Here is a 17,703-nt window from a genome sequence, read left to right as displayed (position 1 = left end):
GTAGTATGAATTCAAATCCTCAATTCAAGGGATTAAGGATGAGGGATTGGGTAGGTTAGAGTATGTTAGAGCCTAACCTTTGAGCCTTTTTTGAATTCTACAGGGTGCATGTCTATGGGTCTTGTTATTGTAAATAGATTAAAACTACTCTAATCTTGATGGGTCTAGGTTGGATTCATTACTTCATAATTTGGATGACAGTTATCTAGTAGGGTGGTTATGTATCATGAGGTTGAATTCTACTAGGTCACATGTATGTGGATCTTGTTATTGTAAATAGATTAAGACTATTTTAATCATTATGGGTCTAGGTTAGATCCATTACTTCATAATTTGGATAACCATTATCTAGGAGGGTGGTTATGCATTATGAGGCAAAGGATAGTGTTTATATCATTTTATGTGTATTCATTTTTTTTATTTAATGTTCTCATAACTATTGTCTTTTTTTCTTTTTCTTTTGTGTGTGTATGTGCGTTTTACTTGACCGTTAAGAAGAGTAATAGTGGATTAGATCAACTTAAAGTTATCTAACTCAATTTAGATGTTTTTTTTTTGTTAGTTATAAAAGACAAGCTCTCTTTTAGGCTCCCAACTGGTTTCAAACCTTCCTAATGTCGGAAGGTCAGGGAAGTTGATGACCAACCTTTCCTCACAGTTCTACTTCGATATTTGTCACAGAAGAGTTTAGCCTTACAAGGTGGTTTTTATACGGGATTCCACATGCTCCATGCTACTCAGGTCCTCCTCTATGCCTTGCATTAATGATTCCTCTAGCATTACAACTTTTACCACAATAATGTTGTCCATAAAATGGAATTCAAAGACGCTCTTACCCATAGTTCAAGAGCTCATTCAAATTCATGCATGCTCAATCCTAGGTTTATGTCAAAGCCCGAAGACTTACCTTCAATGAATGAAGAAGATTTGGTTTGTTGTGAGAGTTTCTCAAAGCTTTATCTTATAAGTAAAGTCTTGGGAAAACCAATTTCTCTAAAGTCCATTTCTTCTTAAATGGAAGTAGAATGGAAAATTGCATGTGGGTCCTTATTCAAAGATTTAGGTAATGATTTTTTTTTCTCATTATTATTATTATTATTATTATTATTATTACTTTTGAGATTGTTTTAATGTATAGGAGAAAATACATTTTTTTATTCAAAAACAAGTAATTGTCCTTCAGAAATGCAATAGTTTGACCCATTTAGTGAGATAAGTCCTGACACATTATGGGCTTGGGTGTTTAGTCTTTCTATTGAATTATGGGACTATAGTTAACGAAATCAAGTCCCAAACTTGTCTACTTTTAAGGGTTGATCAAAGGAATGAAGAGATTTCCAAAGGCTTGTCATATATTTGGCTTAATGAAAAAAGTAACTCTTCATCTATTTTTTAAAAAGTAAGATGGAATTCTTATAAATAATCGATGGCTTTCTTTCCTTTAGGAAGGTTAGAATTGAAAATTTAGCCGTTATTAACTCTAATCGTGAGCACATTGTCTTTACACTTAGGCAAAAAGGACAAGGTTCATTAATGTGGTTGAAGGAGCATAGAGGACAGGATTTTTAAGCTCTAATGCTTTCCATCTAGTTCAGAAATTCAATAATTTAAGCAAAAATTAAAAACTTTGAAGAAACTTGAAGTAGGGGATTTAGAGGTTAATATAAAACAAATTTAAAAATCTATTAAAGTGATTTAAGGAAATGTAATGATAGATCCTCATAACTTATGCCTCCAAAAGAAGAACATTTTCTTTCTAAAAAACCTTAAGCAATTATTGAAATTGGAAGATACCAAGTGTGTTGGGAGACAGTTGAACACAATATCACAATTAAAATCAACCACACATGCACATGAATTTTTTTCGTGGAAAACCTCCTCAATGTGAGGAGTAAAAACCACATGATTGGAGTTCACTAGAAGAAAGGCTTCACTATTAATCAAAGTGAGAGTACACAATTTGTCCCAACATTAATTAGGGATCATCAACAACAACCATCATCAAGGAAAAAAAAAATATTGGTTTCACAAACATAAACAACAAATAATAAAATAGTAACAAAAGGAGATCAGAAATTTAGTGTTTTGTTCGGATATACTAATCTGTCCAAAAAAGTCCAATTGATGATCCAACAGTTCAGATTCAAAAACCACAAGTTTCGAACCTCTTAGTAAAATTTCACCTCAATCAAACCAAGGATGAAAAAGATATCACTCTTTGATGAAGACTGCACAGAATCAATATGTTCTCTTCTCCTTTTCCATCCTACTTTATTCAGATGATTATAGCTTATAACTAACTACTCCGATTGATGATCTAACTGAGTAGAATCAAGAGACATAAGAGAAGAAGCTACTATCCAAATTTCAGAACGATCCAACGGTGCAAAACAGATTTCAAGAAGATTTATCAAAACTGATCCAAAGCGACTCTATTTCCGACCAACTTTGTTTAGGCTGCTATAAAATGAAATAGACAACTCCGATCAATAATCCCATCGTCCAGAATGAAGAGCTACAAGTGATGAACCAACTGATCAAGTTTCAGCTTAAACGGACCATAGATCATGAAGATTTGTTACTTGGATGAAAACAACTCCTTCACACTCTTCAATTTCTTTTTTTTTCCTCTTCTTTTTTTCTCTCAAAATCATTGACTGCACCTTTCTCACTTTGTATTCCAAGAAGTGGATCCTTATTGGGTTCTCGAAAAAACCCTACACCAAAAGACAAAAATGCCCATATCATATGAGCTTTGTTGGGTTTGACATATATGGGTCATCCTCCACATAAGAAGGAAATCCAACCCGACAAAGTACGCTCAAAAGTAAGGCGCGATTGAACCTAATTGAAGGATAAGAATAATCATTAATTTCAAATGTTATCCCTCAAAAGGAGGGAAAAAAATACAACTTGGAAAATTACAAATTCAAAAAGAATATGATGAATTCTCTAAAAGTTTCACATCTAAAAAAGCAAGGATGAATCAAGAGTTATTTGATTCCTTTAGTCCTTATATCATAAGAGAAAAGGAAAATAGGAAGTTAATTCAAGAAATTACCCAAGAAGCAATTCTTATAACTCTTCCATAAATCGATAGTCTAAAAGCTCCTTAGCTCGATAACCTCCAAGCTAATTCTTTTCTAAAAATTTTGAAAATATTTGAGAAATTTGTATATAAAATGATCAAGGCCTTATCTATAATGTCCACATGTTTTACTTTATTATCCCGATTCCTAAATTGGATTACTTAAAATCTTTGCATCACAATGGACATATTAGTTTGTGCAATATTTATTATAAAATATTGGCTAATTGGGTAAAATCTCGCCTAAATAAAATTATATCACCTTTGCAAGAGGTCTTTCCCCAAGAAAACCCACCAATAATAATATTCTATATCCCATGAAATCATGCACCCTTTTAATAAAAAAAACAAAAAGACAAATCATGATACATGTCACTTAACTTAATATAGAGAAAGCTTATGAAATACTTAAACAAGTATTAATTAGGATAGTTTTATCCAAATTAAGTTTTCATCCCAAATGGATTGAATAGGTATGGAAAACATTTCCATAGTGTTTCAAACCGCTTGTTTTAATATCAATAAGATTTTGACTATATTTTGTATCATTTCAAGTCAACTTATAAATTTTATAAGTCCTCCATTCACATTTCTAATAATATACAGAGGAGATTAGGTGAATCCTTAAATATTCCTATTTCTAGTGGTACTGGTAAATATCTTGGTTGTCCTATTTGGAAGGGTAATTATAATCAAAACTAATTTAGCTAGCTTCTCACTTTATATAATGTTTTGTTTTAAACTTACAAAAATAAATAATGAAGGTTTACATAGGATGAACAAACATTTTTTACGGCCGCCAAATATGAAATTTAATGAATCTAAGGTTGTTTCTTTGGTAGGAAGATGCTTGTAAACCTAAATTTGAAAGAGGTTTAGATATTGGGATGAATAAAGATGCTAATCAAGCTTCAATTACTAAATTAGGATGAAGAATTTTTGTGAATAGTTATAACATCTAAGATAAGATCATGGGGGAAAAATATATAACAACTTTTTCAGAATCCGTAAGAAATTAATACGGGAATTTTATAACTTGAAAAGAAATAATTAATCATAAAGTCATACTAAAATATTGCATGGGAGATAGTACAAAAAGTTACCTTCTAGATAGATTTTTGGGTTTTTATGTCACTTATAGCTTTATTTATAGATAAAAGTCATTTAGATTGCATCAATTTGATTGATAAAGTTCATGATTTTATAGATTAGAATTCTAACAAGGGAATCTCAAATCCATGTCCTCAACCTCCCCCTAAATGTTCTCATATATATTAAAGGAATTTCAGCATTTCCTCTCCTACCTCCGATATCATTTTTAGTGGTCTCCTAAGACAATAATTTCTCTCAAAATCAACATCGTGTGTTATGTGTTCCTTAGAGTCAAAATATTATGTCAAAAGTAAAAATTTCTGTATGTTTAGATATCTAAGAAACTTTCTATATTTGTAAGTACTTAAATTACTAAAATTAATCAAATACTGAAACACCAACTAGGAAGAAACATCTCATCTGCTTTCTTATTATTAAGAAAGTTGTTCTTAACTTAAAAATCTACAAGATTGTTTATTGATTTTTTTATTCAAAATGAAGAATGTAGTGTCACTTAAGTAGTTGAAAAATGGGTTCTGTCAACCAATGAAAAATTTTAAAAGTGTTTCAAGAAGGGTAATCGAAGTCTCAAATAGAATTATAAAAATGATTATAAATAAACATTTAAGTAATGCATCAACAATTATTGAGGAATGTATAATTAAGATATGATATGTTAACCATTAGAAAACCGAAGGTGACTCTAAAGTAGGGATAACTCTTCATAATTAAAAATACAATATTCTCGATTCTATTAAAATATTATTGAACGATAATTTGAAGTTAATTTAAGAGTTAAATAATTACAAATATCTTCGTATTTATAGAAAAATAAATTATTTAATTAGAAAGGTATTTGTAAAGCACAATCCATGATTTGAAGGTCAAATTTTACAAGAAAAGTAATAGAGTTTGAATTTAAAGATTATTATGAATATTTTTAATAAAATTTTTAGAAAAAACCACGTCATCAATATTGTCCTAAAGAAGACATGGTGTAATTAAAGTTAAAATTTTGAAGTTGCATCATTTACACAAACCCATAGTAATGACCAATGAATGCTATTTATGACAATTGGAAGGGGAAAAAATTAAAAATTGTTATTGTCAATTATGAGTTTGGTGGCACACATCTTGAGAATTGGACACCATCCGCCTATATGGCCCTTGGGAGCATCATTAAGAATTGACTTTTACATTTAGATTGGGATTTATTGGTTGCTTTTTGGATATGGACACTCTACCAGAAATGGAAAAGGCCCAAATCAACATTACTTTGACTTAGGATGAAGCTTCTTTCTGTTTCAGGCTGAAGTTGAATTTAGCTTACCATAAGGACATCAAATTTCAAATTTAGCATTATTAGGATATAGAAAATTGTTGAGCTCTGTAGAAATTCAAAAATAAGAGCTCCATATTGATGAATGGAGGCTAAATAAATCAATATGAATCTTGAGACATCAATTGATGGGCTAAGGCTAGATTTGGAATGTCAAAGTTGCATATCCATAATTGAAGGCAGGTTTTAGACATCCATTCACCTTATGAGTATACAAGTCCATTATTTTTTTTTTTTTTATCCACTTCTAGAAAGTGTTTTAGCCTTAAAAAAAGATAAAGTATTTGATAAATTTTAGGAAATATTAATGGTGCCTCTGGTCGTGATTTTAGGAAGTGTTTATAATCTTTCTAATGCAAAAATAAAAATTTTCACATATTAAAAAAGTTAAAAAAGTTTCCTAAAATCACTATTAAACGGACTCATTAAAAATATGAAAAATCATTATAATGTTGAAAAGTCATCTAAAGCGTTTTCTAGAAAAACACTTGATAAATGATTCCTTTAAAAACACTTTCAGAAAAAACATTTCTATTAAAAATACTTTTGAGTAGAAATATTCTCAATCGCATTTTTTAAAGTCTTTTTTATAATGATTTTAAGTAGTGTTTCTAACATTTATAATATTTAAAAATTTTATATCTTTTAAATATTAGAAAGACTTAAAACACTTTTTAAAATTACTATCAAATACAAAATACATTTTTATTATTATTATTTTTCATATCTATCTTCTTTTTCCTTCTTTTCTCAAATTTTTTTTCTCACTAATAAATTGGAAGACAAAATCTTTTCTCTAGTTTTGTTTATTAAAAAAAATTATTTGAGATAAAGTTTAAAGCCAATTTCAATTTTTTTATACATTTTTAATCAACAAATTAATATTATTAGTGTAGTCCATGAATATATTTTAGGGTTTATGATTTATATAAATTTTTTGACAAAAATTTATTATAGAGATGGTTAATTAAAAGAGTCACAAATAATTTATAAATGTTTTGGAAGTAAAAAAATAGAAAATGTGGAAGAGAAATATGAAAAAAAAAGAAAAAATTATGCTAATTTTAAGGATATTTTGGTTATTCCATTGGGGGATATTTTTGTTGTAAAAAAATTAACAACACATGTTGGTATAATTACGAAAATATCCTTAAAAAATCTTAATTTAGGGGAAAGTGCAAAGATATTTAATAGCATGTTGGTATAATTACAAAAATATCCTTTAATAATTGACCAAAATACCCATTTTCCTACTTTAAAATTCTTCTCTTATTCAACTCCTTCTCATTTCATTCCATTCTTTTAAGAAAAAATGTGCAACATAAGTTCAATTTCTAAAACCTAACTAGGAAAGAAAAAAGTACTTTCCCTAATTTAAATATTATGAAAAAATTGTTAAGAGAAAAAAGAAAAATATTAAATTAATTTTTTTTAAAAGGAGAAAGTATATTTCCCATAATTTAATTTGCTTTTTCTTTTTTAATATATATATATCCATGACATAATCTTCATCTCAAATCTTTATTATGGTGCAAAGCCAAATGCATTTTAGAATATTGGTTGAATTATATATATATATATAGGAATATCCCTTTGTCGTTTCCCATCAAAAAAAAAGAAAAAAAGATTGGTCGAATTATCGAAAGGCAACATCCTTAACTACGTTAGACCTTGGCTAAAATTGCAAGGCCTCTAGCCTTCAATATTTAAATACAAAAAAAAAATTGTATCTTTTTAAATATCTTTCTACAATGTTTGGTTTTAGGAAATTAAGAGGAAAAAATGTTTAGGAAATATATATATATATATATATATATATATATATATATATATATATATATATATATATATTCATATTTGACTTTATTATAGAAAAAAATGCAATTCAATTAAAAATAGTAAAAAAAAAAAAATAGACATTTTCAAACTATCTAACCTTCATATAAAAAGATTAAAATAAGTTATATGAGTTTGAAGTAATATTATAATTTATTAATTTAATTTTTTTTATTTCATTTTATTTTCTTTCCTCATATTTTCTTTTCTAACAACCAAACATAACCTATGACATTTGTTTTGAACTTATTGACATTTATTTTGAACCACATTATTTTGTAGGTAATGCAAATAACAATCTTAATTAGTATTCTCATACTACACTAATATTTTCATAGTTGACATAATTTGAAAGTTGGGAGGAATTATCTCAATAGATCCCATGTAGACATTCACTTGGTATCTAGGTATAAAAAATGAGTGTTTATATTTGTATCCACCAAACATCTCTATACAATCATCTTAATAAAATAATAAAAAGATCCTTAAAGTTAGTATCCTTTGATGTTAAAGTTTCAGACATTTTTAAGGGCATTTAATACTAATTTTCATTTCTAACTTTTAGATATTCTTAAGGGTGTTCGAAACTATACTTATGGACATATTTTCGATGTCCAATCTTACAGATTCAAAAACCATTAATTTTTTTTTCTTTTTCATTTCTCTTCCATTTTTTTTTCAAAATTTTTCACTTTTAAAACACTCCTAAATTATTCTTTTATTAATTTTTTTTATAACTATTTTTACAACCAATGTTTGTCAAAATTTACATAAACCATAAGCTCTAAAAATATATGCATGTGCTACAAATATAATGTCAATTTGTTGATTAAAAAAATGTATAAAAAACACTTTCTTATCTCAAATGTTTTTTGTTAGCAAAAAAGTTTTGGAAAAAGATTCTATCTTAGGGCTTATTCTTGAAAAAAAAGAAAAATTGAAAGCAGAAAAAAGAAATTTTTAGGTGGATATGTTAGTATTGATATTTTAAAGGGGGTACTTTAATAAGGTGGATATTGATGTTTTAGAGCGGATACTTAAATAAGGTGGATGTGTAAGATGCAAATATAAACACTCATAAAAAAAATTTATTGTTTAATTCCATTATGGTATCCTATGGTTAAGTAAAAACAATCACTTTATCATATGGAGGTATAAAAAGACTAATGTTTGGTAATTAAATAATAATTACTAAAAAAATTTATCATCCAATTACAACTATTCAAAGTTATGAATGTTGAATTAATAAAAGTGAAAAATGTTTAATACTGTTTTAAATTCAAGCGTTGAATTTAATTTGAATGATTGATAATAGAAACAATTGTAGTGTGAAAATGATTTTTTTTTACGACTTTAATCTTCTACTTATGTAATATTTTATGAAAATTTAAATTAAATATTATATAGAGATAAAAATACATTTTTTGAGTGAATTAATTAAATCTTCATTTAATAATACAATTTCACATGCTATGATTAAAATTTTAAAAAATATCATCATCTTTTCATCGAAGACTATGTTTCAACAATAATTTATTTCAAGAATGGGTATAAATATATAATTTCTTTTAATAGATTCCTTCCATTCAATACTTTATCTTAACCTTTAAAATCTTAATTATAAAATTTAAGTTAATTAAATAAATTTTTTATTTAATAAAATGAAGGCTTTATTTTAAAAATGTTTCATTTTAATTTAAAAACAATTCAATATACTTCTTATAAATCAAGGACTGTTATCATTATGTTGTTCACCTTTATATATATATATAACATAAAATAAGATGGGAAAAAGTAATAGGATGAATTTAAAAATATTTTTGTTGATATTTTTTTTTTTTAAAAAGCATGAGGTAAGTAAATCTAAGGGAAGTGCCTGTATTTCTCAATATTTTAATTTTCTTTCTCCCATATTGTTCATGGACAACCAAAGAAGAGAATTTTTCTTTACTATTTTTTTTCATATATTTATTTTTCTATTTTATTTTCTTCACACTTTCTAGAAACTAAATGTAATATTAAATGGTACAATCTTAATAAGAAAATCAATGAAAACAAACTTTAGAGTAAAATATTACAAGAAGAAATGTGTTTTACTACCCTACTTTGAAAAAAAAAAAATCGAAACTCATTTAAAATAAAATTTATCTTCACAAGTTTTGATAAAAATTTCGGTTAATGATGCTAATAAATGTATTTATAGTAAATTTGGTGACCACATGTGTGTCATTGTCTACTTACATGTGGATGATTGTAATTTTTAAAATTGACTTAAAGGTCTTTAATGAGACTAGGAGATTCTTCGGGTCAAACTTTAAGTTTTCGCAAAGAATACTATGTTAGAGAAATTTTTAAGAAAATTTGAATACTATGAACATCTAGTGTTACTTAGTGCACTGTTTGGTACTTATGATGTTAACTCACAATTGAAGACAAATAGATGATAGTGTTACTTGTTGACCTAAGTATGGTTAAATCTTAGGTAGCCTATTGTAATTCACTAACTATACTAGACCTAACAATGCTTTTGCATTTGGTAGATGAGTCGGTATACTCATAGTCCTAATCAGTACCACTTAAATATTGTTTATAGAGTACTTAAATACTTGAGATGCATGTTGATTATAATTAGTACTATAATGGATTTCTTAATGTACTTAAAGGGTGCAATAATTTGGTTGATCATCCGACCAAAGCACTAAAGAAAAAAGCAGTGGAAGATATATCATGGGAAGAAGCTTATACCTAGTAAGAAAGTCAATAATGATGATAGACAACACATATAAGTGGAGATATTGGAAAGTCGGTTCATATGAGTAATAATAAGTTACTTATTGACCATGAAATGCATTATCAATTAATTATATCTAAGAGTCCATCCCTATCATGTGACTAATGTATATTTGATAGAAGTTGAAAATGAGTCCGTATTCTTAATGAATACCATATCCTTCGTGGGGATGTGCTTATTCATAGGACACACCGTAAAGATTCACTTAAATGAGTGGAAGTGAGGCAGCTTTCTATGAAAAGATGGACGTGTTCTCTAGAGCTATCTTGAATATGAAGGCAGGTTATATGAGGTGGTTGCACCAATATGTTTGCACAGCTAAGAGTAGAGAAAACAATGTGGGTGGAAGTTCCTTGATGGTTCATAGAAAATTTATTTTCACATAGTTCTATGGCTTATAACCTTTCATCCTACTGTTGGTTCATGGCTCAAAATGCACCAGCTTTGATGCATTGGCTTCTTGTATACCTCCAGCCATTCGACTCCCTTATTTTTATTTTTTTTTACCTCAAGTCGTGTAATTTATAGGGGAATTGTTGGAAGATTACTGTTGATTTTGGCCCAAACATTTCCAGGTTGCTCTAAAGGTAGGATAACAAAAGAGAGGCTGCTTATGGATTTACAGTAACATGACGAGGACTGAGTTCTCGCATCAGAAGGGAATTTGAGTCTAAGGTGACATATACTGCATCTCTCATTGTATGCTTGTGAAGAGGCAGTGGAAGCTCATGTGCACAAGGATCCAAGTATCCAATAGGATCTTGAGGGGCTCAATCTAGAAACCAGTTAACTAGGTGCGAGATGATTAGGAACTTGACTTTTGAAGGAAAATTGATCCATTCTTAAGGCACATATCATTCCAATAGACAGGAGGGCAGGTTCTAGGTTCTAGATAAAACAAATCAAAACCCAATACACATATGAAGAATCACAATTGGGCTGAAATGGGTTGGTATCTATATTCCTGGTTTTCATGTTTTAGTTAGAATTAAAATGCAAATAATGCTCAAGGATCAGCTATATATCTATCCTGGTAAATCACCTACAGTTAATATGGGACAAGACTGAAGAAAAGGCCCAGAAATCTTTTGGGGGAAATCTTGACAAATGAATTCATAATATTCTGAATATCAGAGAAAACTAAAAATCAAATAAAACCAATTCATATAAAGTCTGTCCTAACAAGAATAGAAAACAAGTATTAGATAAAACTTGAAAGGACTACATTTTCAAGTTATCATTCAAACAAAATGCTGCTCATTTCCCAAAGCAACTAAGAACCTATATTACAATAATGCAGCCAACATGACTTTGACCTTATGGAGTCTCTATTGTGTTCTGGATGTATCTCACCAAATTCAATACCTGTCATGATGATCATATCCTGAAAGGACTCTGCAATGTTTGCAGGCAAGGAACCACACCCATACTATGTTTTAGTTTGGTGCTTGACTGAATCCCTGACAAGAAACCCAACTTGTATTAGGACTTGACAAGAACATAACCGTGGCTTAGTGCACTAGTGCAACAATGTCTTAATCAAAGTAACACTAATGCCAAACAAGAAGAGTGACAGTGGTTATGATATCAACCTGTAGAACAATCTGCAGTCTGCACAGCACTCAAAGAAGTATATAATCCATTCTTGATACAACTTCTGAGCAATCCTTTTGTCTTTACTGTGGTGTTTCTGTAAATAATATGCAAGGAAGGAGCAGATATTGCAGTGCCTTGAAGAAGTTAATATATGCAGGATTGATCGCAGTAGCCTAAGAAAAACCAAAACATTTGTTTGACATTCTCTGTTCACCAGTCTGCACACAAGTTCACCGTCGTCAATATTCTGTAATAAGCCAAAAGTAGAAGAATTTCTACCTCCCGTAAAAGAAACTTGTGTGCATAAGAGGTAGTTTCATGCATGGTTGTACTCTTTACAGTGGCAAAAATAGTCTAAATAGATGGGCCAAAGCCAAAGGCATCAGCATCTTGCATATACCCACAATGTTTCTTAGCTTCATTTTTCTGCTTTAATGGGCGGATCTTCCAAGAAGATAAAATTGTATGCAACTTGAAGACTACAAGATCACCCAATTGTACTCTCACTTTGAGAGAACAATAGCAAGGGTAGGTATTCAGAACTAAATCAAATACTTCATGCATAGGCAAAGAGAAGCTCAGATTTCCACATTAATTGTTATGCCAAATGTTAAGGACCTCGTGGTGCTGGTCAAATATGAAGAACAGCGCTGTTGCAAATTCCTCCTTGTGATTCAATCTTCTTTCCAGAGATTTGGTGTCAGTGAAGTCTCCTTCAAATGCAAGGAAATGAGAACATTTATAACCATGCAACACTTTGAAGGCCATTAATTTATGTTTTCTTAAACTATCAATTATTATCAGAATAAAGAAAAAGGCTAAACTAGAATCTTATATTCATCACTATGGAAATGATTCAAGGCTTACTCAAGAAAAATCTGTTTCATAAATGTTGGATCTCATAAGTTGCTGATGATAATCAATGGTAGGCCATTAGAAAGAGCTATATCAGGATTTTTATTTTATTTTATTTTATTTTTAATTTTGGTAAACTTCTGTCCTCCAAGTTTGCTATCTGACCTCTTCCTCAGTCTCTTTGGCTTTAGGTGTTGTTTCCATCATGGTCATGGCCACTTTCAGATGGAAGGGATAGGTATCCCTTGCAAGTGATAAGGTTAGACAAAAGAACCCAATACCAAGTATAATGGAGCATTTTGGATGGGAAATAAAAAAAGAAAAAAAAGGGATTTTGACTTTGACTGATAGGAATAAATTCTGACTAAAGATATTGAGCAACCAATTTGGTACTTGAGGATTTGTAAAGTAAACAACTATCTATAGCAGATAAGGAAAAAAAAAAAGGCAAACTTTAATCGAATGATTTGATTTCAAAATTTTTCTGGATCCCATACCGAGTTTCAATCTCTAGAAGATTATCCCATGTCTAATTAAGAAATCAGTTCTCCTTACCCAAAAGAAAAAATAAAGAAAGGAGAAGGACAAACAAAAGAGTGGTGTTCTGAAGCTGACTAACAGGCCATGGGCATAACTTCTCCTATTAAAAAGAACCATAACAGAGGAATGCCCTCATGCCTTCCATTAGGGAAATCAGACACCCTTAAGACCCGATATTTGCAAGAAGGTGAGGAAGAATCAGATGAAGAAAGGAAAACTCAGTGGCAAGGATTAGTTCTTAACTATTGGCAGGAAAGTGGAAAGGATTGCAGGATAAAAATTCCATCTCCTGAAAATTACTGGTTTTAGGTTCAACTAATACATGAATTACACTGCATGGCCATGGGCATGCACTTTCTTGCTGGCTGTATCTAGTTTGAATCTGCTGTGGACAAAAAGAGCCGAAAGTTGATGCGTTTCTTCATAAAAGGATATCATGGTACTCAATTTGCAGATAGATTATTGTGTAAAGACATCAAGATAATTTTATTTTTAGGTCAGTTGGTAACACTGAAGGAAACCAAGTGCTTAAAAAATTGGAATTCCATTGGTTTTTTTAATTTCACTATATTTGCATAATGAAAACAAGTATTCAAATCCCTCCAAATTCTAAGGTAAGGAATTGAAAAAGAATTTGGGGATTTAAATACATGCTTAAATCCCATTCAGAGTGGTGGAATTGAGATGAAATCCATTTCAACACAAAATTTTCTGGATTCTCACCATACAATTTTTTATTTGTTTCGATAACATAAGTGCAAATACTTTAGCCTCTTCTAATGACAGTACCTACACAAATCTTCAATGGAATCCCAAGAAACCAAATCCAATTTCATTCATTCATTTCCATTAATAGAATTCCTTTACTGTGAAGCTAATCACAGTATACAGAGGTATAAACAAACTTGCTCCATTCACTGCTATTTTTCGGTTCGCGAGGCTTGAACCGAACGGAACTAAGCTTATCATTCTTCCAGAGCGTCATTCTAAGTACAATATTCAAGAAAAAAAAATTTATCATCAAACGGAGTTAGAAAACCTGAGTTTGGGCCTTGGGACTCATATCATCAGCAGAGACAACCAGAGAAAAAATCTCCATACTGGTCATATCAACCAGAGACAACCTGAGTTTGCGGCTCTGCCCTTCTCTCTCGCTCTGCAACAAGAGCTTCTGTCCGCTTCTGCATACTGGTCAATATGTTATGCCATGCGTTAACCCTGGAATGTGCCCTAACTCCCAATCCCACTCCCACGTTCATCTCCATCAAATCCTCCGCCTTCATCTTCAAAACCTCCTCCGGCGCAGCTCCGTCCAAAACCCGAATCAAACAAGAACAGAACCCCTTCGTGATCTCCGAATCGCTATCCACTGCGAACCTCGTCCCCCCGAACTCGTCTAACCTCACATCCAACCACACCTCGGCCGTACACCCCGTGACTCGGTTTGCCGGCACGCGAGCCGACTCGTCGAACGGCGGGAGAAGCTCCGCGTAATATAAAAGACGTTTCACGCGATCAATCGGCTCCGTGAGCCCCGTAAACTCTGAAGCCAGGCTTCGAAGCCTAACGGCGGCGATACTGGGATGGGAGATGAGAACGCATTTCAAAGATTTGAACAAGAGATTTCTTTTATTTTGTTGGTGTCGTACGAACTGAATAGATCTAGGGATTGAGCTAGGGTTCCTCCATTTAGAGAATCCAGCAATCAAGGTAGAAGAATATCCCGTTCCCAAAGTTGCAGAGTCCATGTTTGACTACAAGGAAGAAATAAAACAACTAAATTAGAAATGAGACAGAAAGTGCGAGACCGTTGTTGATACAAAAAAGAGGGGGGAAAGGCCGCGAAGTCGGTTACTTAACTTACAGCTGGTAAAGTGAAGGTCCTTAAAAAGGGCAGCTCACAGTGTCAGAATCTATTACTGGATTTACCCATCATGCCATCATATAAAAAAACACTGCAGCAGCCACTGCGCGACCCCCCAAATGATTGAATTTTTTATTTTTGTTACTTCCAATACAAATATATGATGCAGCTGAACACGTCACTGCTGATGTCAGAATCAAAGTAGGATAAACACACGGTAACAAGCTCTATAAACATCCTTAAATAAGGTAATTTCCTATAAAAAAATAAAATTGAGTCAAAGTCATATTAAAAGTTTTATAAAAAATAATACTTTTACAATTCATAAGCTCTATAAACAAAATAATCAAACAACATCATAAATTATCAAATATACTTAAATATGACTTTAATTAAAAATTAAAAATAAAATGATGTTTATTTGTTGATCGAATAAATATTAATTATTATAATTATATTTTGATAATAATTTTATAGATATTAATATGTTATTTTTAATTAAATATAAAAAATCATAAATTTTATTTAATCAAAAAGACAGATATCATCTAAGTTCGTGTAATAAAACTTTTATCACGTGGTATTCTCCTTGTTTACGGAAATTTTGCCTTATCTCAATCGACCGCATTTCCATTGAAAAGTCATGGTATTATGATGAAAATTGTAAAGGGATAAAAAATTATGAAAAAGAAATAAAACGACTCAGGGCCGTATTATTTTTCTTCGCACCATCCCGTCAACGAGTCACAATCGCTGCCCTGAACCTCGTTTGTTCCAACGTGTCGTTCTCTGGCCAATCCAATTATTCAAAGCTGGCGTGCGACCCAGAGCAAAGCAATCGACTTTCACCTGCTTTTGGACCGTGCACTCAACCCTGTTACCAACCTCCGAGGGCATATCTCAGCCTCTCGTTCACAAAAAATGTGGTGCACGGCACCTGATAGATGTCTATCTAACCAATTCATTTTTATAAGCTAAAAATTTAAAGTCTCAACAACGCCTAGTGGTCTGTTAGAAGGGTTCCCATTATGTTGGTGAGGGACGATATTCAATCTCTCTTTTTTTTTTTTTGGGTTCTAGGATGTTTGATGCAAGGCTGCTGCTTTTGTCTCGTAGTGGCAACACCGGGCCAAAGTCAGGCATTATTAATTAATAACAAGCTAAAATATTCATAAATAGATGGTGAAAAGTTGGAAAATCTACTGTAAAGTCCTAATTGGATTCCGTATCTTTGGCGATAGTGCCATCTTTTTACGTGGCCACCATGAGATGATCCAATGACAATTTTACTGGCCAATGCCCATGGGTGATGCATGCTGTTTAGTTTAGATTGGAGATGATATGCTTTTCTTTTTTTTTGTTCTACCCTGCTAAAACAAAATCAGAAATGAACTTAAGAAGAACACGGAAGATGTCACGGTATGTGGTCCAATTTGGCACATTCCCCCAAACAGAAGAAAACAAAATTTATTGGAGATAGCTTATAGAAGAAAACAATACTTATCGGAGACAAGGAGGAAAATGATGGGATATAGTTATTTCGTGGAGAAAAATCGGAGGGGAGATATTTAAGCAAATATCGTCAAAATATTGGCGATATATCGGATCGCCTCTGGTTAATATATCGCTGATTTTTTGACGATATTTCCTCTCCTTCATGCAATGTGATCTGACGGCCCAGATCACGTCCGTATTAATCTGACGGCCTAAATGTGATTACAATGGTAATATGGCGATCCAACGGGCAGATTGCTCTCAGTTTTTTATCCAATTGCCAAAATTGATTTTCAATGGTAAATTAATGTTCCAACGGCTATTTTGGCCCAAATTTCTTCTATAAATAGCCCAAATTTCATATATTTCATCCATTTTTGCTTTCATTCTTCATTTGCTCTCTCATTACTCCAATTTTTATTAAGGTTGCTCAATTATTTAATCATTTTAAGGTATATTTGTTTTAAATTGTAATTACTTTTGTTTGCAATTGTAATTAATTCATGTATTTTCAATTAATTAGTATGTTTGCAATATGGATGATTTAATGCTATTTTTACATTCAATTGTAATTAATTTTTATATTTTTATTGAATTAACTTAGGTTAATTTGATTATTTAATTATAAATTGATATGTTTATTTTAGATTATTATTTATGATTTATTTTCACATTTAGAATTAAATTAAACTAGTTAACTTAGCTAAATTGTTTTACTTAACATGAACTAGTATATTTTGAATATGAAATATATTATTTAATGAATTTAATGTGTACAAATTATTGATATTTAATGAAATGAAGTATTTTATGTGACTTTATAATGAGAACAATTACAAAATTAACATTTCTTATAGATCGACATGATATAATTATATCTAATATCGCAAATTATATCATATGTATATCAAATTTTTCAATAAAACAACTTTAAAATATTCATTATACTTCTAATTATATTATTATGATGTTTTCCTTACATTTCCATGAGTTTTTAACAATTTTAAGTCTATCGATAGTTTTTTTCCAAAATATCTGCCGATATATCTCCGATATATCCGATATATTCCCGATATATCCGATATATTCCCGATATATCCGATATATTCGTAAAATCGAAGTACCCGATATATCCGTGATTATCAATATTTTTATTCTTGATTGGAGATAGCTTTTGAGAGGGATACACCTATTTAAGATTGCAAGAA

General features: G+C 30.7%; 1 protein-coding gene across 4 annotated transcripts; it reads right to left on the bottom strand.

Annotated features, from left to right (window-relative positions):
• Positions 1-11,287: 11,287 nt before the first annotated feature.
• LOC117904642 (sufE-like protein 2, chloroplastic) lies at positions 11,288-15,017 on the bottom strand. Of its 4 annotated transcripts, none has more exons than XR_004649619.1 (4): positions 14,177-14,977; positions 12,147-12,455; positions 11,739-11,960; positions 11,288-11,606 (listed from the first exon to the last, which is right to left on the bottom strand). XR_004649619.1 is itself a non-coding variant. In XM_034817384.1 (2 exons), exon 2 carries the CDS (start codon positions 14,883-14,885, stop codon positions 14,247-14,249), a length of 639 nt encoding a protein of 212 aa, XP_034673275.1. In that variant the 5' UTR covers positions 14,886-14,891; positions 15,002-15,017; the 3' UTR covers positions 13,943-14,246. The 4 variants fall into 4 exon arrangements, 1 of the variants encoding a protein (XP_034673275.1); XR_004649625.1 differs by having other exon boundaries at positions 11,294-11,606; positions 12,361-12,455; XR_004649627.1 differs by lacking the exon at positions 12,147-12,455 and having other exon boundaries at positions 11,326-11,606.
• Between the last annotated feature and the right edge of the window lie 2,686 nt (positions 15,018-17,703).

This window comes from Vitis riparia, chromosome 1, assembly GCF_004353265.1.
Source record: "Vitis riparia cultivar Riparia Gloire de Montpellier isolate 1030 chromosome 1, EGFV_Vit.rip_1.0, whole genome shotgun sequence".
In the NCBI taxonomy this organism is placed as follows: Eukaryota; Viridiplantae; Streptophyta; class Magnoliopsida; order Vitales; family Vitaceae; genus Vitis; species Vitis riparia.
Note: the sequence above shows the minus strand (reverse complement) of the source record. Positions and strands in the feature narration are given on the sequence as shown.

Coding starts and splice junctions, on each gene's coding strand:
- LOC117904642 (XM_034817384.1), bottom strand. CDS start 14,885: ATGGACTCTGCAACTTTGGGAACGGGATATTCTTCTACCTTGATTGCT.